At 50.9% G+C, this 5959-nt stretch overlaps 1 protein-coding gene across 1 annotated transcript in view; it reads right to left on the bottom strand.

The window, feature by feature from the left end:
- The window catches only part of COL26A1 (collagen type XXVI alpha 1 chain), a 217400-nt gene that overhangs the window by 112547 nt on the left and 98894 nt on the right, over positions 1-5959 (bottom strand). Inside the window, 1 exon segment of the mRNA XM_017857686.1 lies at positions 2595-2692. Within this exon segment, the coding sequence (XP_017713175.1) occupies positions 2595-2692 (98 nt within the window).

The following is a 5959-nucleotide window of genomic DNA, read 5'->3' as shown; positions in this document are numbered from 1 at the left end:
AATAGCATTCATTTTCAATAAAGAGACTACAAGAGATGAAAAATGTATATGTTCAAGCTATACAGTGGTCTCCAGGGATTGCCAGGGCAGTGACAGGAAAGCTTAGGGCCTCTGGGAGCTGAGAGTTGAGACAAGGGCCCTGAAGTCTTTTTTTTTTTTTTGAGACAGAGTCTCACTCTGTCACTCAGGCTGGAGTGCAGCGGCACAATCTTGGTTCATTGCAACCTCTGCCTCCCAGGTTCAAGCAATTCTCGTGCCTCAGCCTCCCAGGTAGCTGGGATTATAGGCGCACACCACCACGCCTGGCTAATTTTTGTATTTTTGGTAGAGACAGGGTTTCACCATGTTGACCAGGCTTGTGTCGAACTCCTGACCTCAAGTGATCCGCCCACCTTGGCCTCCCAAAGTGTTGGGATTACAGGCATGAGCCACCGAGCCCAGCCGCTAAAGCCTTCCTAATGCTGAGAGGGCTTCTGGAAGCAAGGCTTGGATGGTCAGCCTAGAGAGAAGCACATCCAGTACCTCACTGCAAGCTGTCATGGTCTATGTGACCAAGCCACAGTAAAGTCTCTGGCTCAGATGAGCTTCCCAACATAGTTGATCTTTTTTTCTTTTTTGAGACAGGGTCTTGCTCTGTTGCCCAGGTTGAAGTGCAGTGGCTTGATCTTGGCTCACTGCATCCTCACCCTCCTGGACTCAAGTGATTCTCCTACCTCAGCCTCCTGAGTACCTGGGACTATAGGCACATGTCACCCCACCTGGCTAATTTTTGTATATTTTAGTAGAGACAGGGTTTCAGCATGTTGCCCAGGCTGGTCTCAAACTCCTGGGCTCAAGCGATCCTCTGGCTTCAGCCTCCTGAAGCACTGGGATTACAGTCATGACCCACCATTCCCGGCTAACATTGCTGATTTTATTGATCACTGAAACTGGCTCAGGTACTTACATAATGGTAAACCAATCACTTCCCTAGCAACACTCGCATCTCAGCCCCTGGCAGGATCCAGATGGCAGGCCTGCTCCGTCCTGTTGGGGGGACCTGATGGTTGTGTCCACAGTCATGGCGCTGACCAGAATGGCAGGTCCAAGTCCTGGCATTGAAGGGCTCAGGCCACCATGAGGGACCTGTGAGCTGTGGTCGTTCAACACCATAGCATTACGCCAGGGCCGGCCCACTGCCTGGAAACCTGGCATCCCCTCACGTTGGAGGTCCTTCCTGCTTCTCTCTGAAGAAGGGTCCAAGTCAGCCCCGGAACCTCCAACAGGGATAGCCTAGCCTCCCGCCAGCATCAGGCACCTCATCAACCACGACAAGAGGCACCTGTCAGACTCTCTGGCATCCTGGCCTTTTTCCTTCAGCTCTGCTCTGGGCCAGAGGCCCCCTGAAGCAATTGTCGGAGTCTTGCTATTTCTGTCAATTGCGTTATTCTTTGTAACCCAAAGAGCTCTTTAGGCGGTTTCCACTCAAAGCATATAGATACTGCAATCAAATCAATAAGTAACAAGACGAGAAGAGAAGAATTTTGTGAGAAAGCAAAGGTGGGAGACAGCTACTGTTTCCAAATACAAAACTGACCCCTCTGGCCAGGCGGGGTGGTTCAGGGGTGGTTCACACCAGTAATCCCAGCACTTTGGGAGGCCGAGGCGGGAGGATCGCTTGAGCCAAGGCGTTCGAGACCAGCCTGAGCAACATTGCAAGACCCGTCTCTAAAAATCACACAAAAAAATAGCTAGGTATGGTGGTGCACACCTACACTCCCAGCTGCACAAGAGGCTAAAGTGGGAGGATGGATTGAGCCCAGGAGTTCGAGGCTGCAGTGAGCCACGATCATGTCACTGCATTCCAGCCTGGGCAGCAGAGTGAGATCTTGTCTCAAAAAAAAAAAAGAAAAAAAAGAAAAAAAAATCTGACCCCTGAGCCTCAGCCTCCAGACCCATCCAGCCATGCTGGGGAACAAGGTGGGCTGCACACTTGTTCATTAGGTGGGACTCGATTTCCCTGGCCAGCAGTGAAGGGGCATTTGCTCTGTCCGCCACTGCTGGCCCACCTAAGTGCTGTTGTGTGACCCTGTCATGCTCCAGAGTCGGGCTGAGCCCAGACCCCGGGCTACACACCAGCAGGGCAGAACGGCAGAAAGCAGCTGGGTGAACATCTATCTGCAGCTCCCTGTCAGCCTCTCTGTCTCAGTCTACAAAGTCCTTGTCCTCAAGGCTGGTGGGACCTCATCCGCATTTGCTCAGAGCCCAGATATCCAACTCTGCCTGCCCCATGGATTCTGGGTGCATCGGAGCCAGAAGTGGAAGAAACCGGCTAGAAATCAAACCCCTTTCCCTGGCACCAGTGTGTTTTTGGCTTCTTTATTCCACTACCCAACCAATGCAAACTGGCACCTGTGCCCATGGGCAGGGCGGGCAACTTCACCCTGGTTTGGCCAGGCCGATCCAGAACATTTGTTTCAGAGGTGATGGGGAAAAGGAAAGGATTTCAAGTTACGGAGGAAAGGAGAACTGCTTGCAGGAGGAGGCCAGAGGAGGGAGAAACGCCAGCCTGACCCGCGCCTGGCCCCCTGCACTCCAAGTGACCGCAGACTTACCCTCATCACAGTTGCTCCCGGTGAAGCCAGGGCAGCACCTCCACTCCAGCGCTGTCACCGTGCGGTAGGACACTCTGTAGGTGGGTCTGATCAGAGTCCTGTAACTAACACACAGACAGCGTCAGCGGGGCGCAAGCTCCTGCCCACCCACCTCCAGACCCCACTCCTGCAAAGATGGGTCAGGCTGTTTTGCCCAGCCAGGACTCCGGGAGGCCCCCATGGCGTGGAAACCACTGCCGGGGTCCATGTTCACTGGCTGTGCAAATGCCTTTGCAAAAATCATAACGGAGGAAGTTATGACAGTGAAAGAGGTCAGACTTAACCAATTCCATCTTGCTTCTAACCTTCAGGCTGTCCTCGTTCATTCCTGGGAGTAGGCCGAACTAATCTTGGGAAGAAATGTAGTTTATGGTTTGACTCTGAAACAAAATTGATAATATCTCTTTCCCAAAAAGACCCCCTTCTTGCCTGGGGACAAGTCTGCCTTTGTAGGACTAACAAATTAGCTATAGGACTAGAAATTATGGTTTAGAGGGCCATGCAGCCTATGGCTGTGAGAGTCTGAACCTCCCCAAATTGCTCCTGGGGATAACATCGCTATTATGAAACCTAAGGTCAGTGCTTGAGATATTTTGTAGACCCTATCCTCGATGGATCAGCTGACACCACCCAGACCTGTAATCTGGCTTGAGCAGTGCTACGACCCCATGCAGGAACAGGCAAGAAAACCTCACTTCAGCCCCCTATGATTCCATCTCCAACCTGACCAGTCACCACTCCCCACCTCCCGAGCCTCTGCCCACCAAATTGTCTTTAAAAATTCCATCCCAAATGCTCAGGAGACTGATTTAAGTGATTAAAACCTCCAGTTCCCCATACAGCCGGCTCTGCGTAAATCACTCTTTCTCTCTCTCTCTCTTTTTTTTTTTTTTAGTTGAGACAGAGTCTCACTCTGTTGCCCAGGCTGGAGTGCAGCGGTGCGATCTCGGCTCACTGCAACCTCTGCCTCCTGGGTTCAAGCAATTCTCCTGCTTCAGCCTCCCGAGTAACTGGAATTACAGGTGTGTGCCACCATGCCCAGCTAAATTTTTGTATTTTTGGTAGAGACAGGGTTTCACCATGTTGGTGAGGCTGGTCTCGAACTCCTGGCCTCAAGTGATCCACCCACCTCAGCCTCCCAAAGTACTGTGATCATAGAATCATAGACGTGAGCAACTGTGCCCGACCATCTTTCTATTTCTTTTTTTTTTTTTTTTTTGAGACGGAGCCTTGCTCTGCCACCCAGGCTGGAGTGCAGTGGCCGGATCTCAGCTCACTGCAAGCTCCACCTCCCGGGTTTACGCCATTCTCCTGCCTCAGCCTCCCGAGTAGCTGGGACTACAGGCGCCCACCTCGTCGCCCGGCTAGTTTTTTGTATTTTAAGTAGAGACAGGGTTTCACCGTATTAGCCAGGATGGTCTCGATCTCCTGACCTCGTGATCCGCCCGTCTCGGCCTCCCAAAGTGCTGGGATTACAGGCTTGAGCCACCGCGCCCGGCCCATCTTTCTATTTCAATTCCCGTGTCTTGATAAATCAGCTCTGTCTAAGCAGCAGGCAAGGTGAACCCCTTGGGCAGTGACAGCTATGTGACCCTGGACAAGTCACCATCCCTCTCTGTGTCAGCTGTGATCTAAACATGGATGGAACTGGAAGCTGTTATGTTACATGAACCACCCAGGCACAGAAAGACAAATACCATATGTTCTCTAAGAGGGAGGTAAACAATGTATACACAATGGAGACACGGAAGGGGAGTGGGTAGGTAATGAATGCAATGTATGTTATATAGTTTGGATATTTGTCCAAACTCCAAATCTCAGGTTGAAATGTAATTCCCAGCATTAGTTGAAGCCTGGTGGGAGGTGATTAGATGGGGGGACAGACCTCTCATGAATGGTCTAGCACCATCCCCTTGGTGATAAGTGGGTTCTGGCTTTCAGTTCGCATGACATCTGTTTGTTTAAAATTGTGTGGCGCCTCCCCTATCACTGTCTTCTTTTTTTTTTTTTTTTTTTGAGACGGAATCTTGCTCTGTCGTCGGGCTGGAATTCAGTGGCGCAATCTCGGCTCACTGCAACCTCCGCCTCCCTGGTTCAAGCAATTCTCCTTAGCCTCTCGAGTAGCTGGGATTACAGGCATGCGCCACCACGCCCAGCTAATTTTTGTATTTTTAGTAGAGACGGGGTTTCACCTTGTTGACCAGGATGGTCTCGATCTCCCGACCTCGTGATCCGCCCACCTCGGCCTCCCAAAGTGCTGGGATTACAGGCGTGAGCCATCACGCCTGGTGCCCCCTTACTCTCTTTCTCCCAGTTCGCCTTCCGCCATGAATGAAAGCTCCCAGACACCTCCCCAGAGGCCAAGCAGATGCCGGCACCATGCTTGTAAACCTGCAGAATTGTGAGCCAAATTAAACTTTTCTTTATAAATCACCCAGTCTCAGGTATTTCTTTATAGCAATGCAAGAACGGCCTAATACAGTACATTATATGGGTGATGGATTTCCTGAGAGCCCTGACTTCACCACTGTGCAATATATCAGTTGCACTTGTAACCCATAAATTTATACAAATAAAAAATAATAATAAACATAAAGTCCCTGGCCAAACAAGGTGGCTCACGCCTGTAATCCCAGCACTTTGGGAGGCCGAGGTGGGTGAATCACCTGAGGTCAGGAGTTCGAGACCAGCCTGGCCAAGATGGTGAAACCCTGTCTCTACTAAAAATACAAAAATCAGCCAGGTATGGTGGCAGGTGCCTGTAGCCCCAGCTGCTTGAGAGGCTGAGGCAGGAGAACAGCTTGAACCTGGGAGGTGGAGGTTGCAGTGAGCCGAGATCACGCCACTGCACTCTAGCCTGGGCAACAGAGTGAGACTCCATCTCAAAAAAAAATAAACAAAATAAAATTAAATTAAAAATAAAGTCCCCTGTAGCTCTGCCATTCTACAACTCTCCAAGTGTGGCTACCTGTGATGGGAAAGTGTCCTAAACACTGAACACTGACCAAGATGATAAAGAAAGAAAAGGAGCCAGGCACAGTGGCTCACACAGGTAATCCCAGCACTTTGGGAGGCCAAGGTGGTCAGATTACCTGACGTTGGGAGTTCAAGACCAGCCTGCCCAACATGGAGAAACCTCATCTCTTCTAAAAATACAAAAATTTGTCGGGTGTGATGGCACATGCCTGTAATCTCAGCTACTTGGGAGGCTGAGGCAGGAGAATTACTTGAACCTAGGAGGCGGATGTTGCAGTGGGTGGAGATCATACCTTTGCAGGCAGGCAGGCAGGCAGGCAGGCAGGAGGGAGGGAGGGAGGGAGGGAGGG

This window comes from Rhinopithecus bieti, unplaced genomic scaffold (genome assembly GCF_001698545.2).
Source record: "Rhinopithecus bieti isolate Rb0 unplaced genomic scaffold, ASM169854v2 scaffold_42772, whole genome shotgun sequence".
In the NCBI taxonomy this organism is placed as follows: Eukaryota; Metazoa; Chordata; class Mammalia; order Primates; family Cercopithecidae; genus Rhinopithecus; species Rhinopithecus bieti.
Note: the sequence above shows the minus strand (reverse complement) of the source record. Positions and strands in the feature narration are given on the sequence as shown.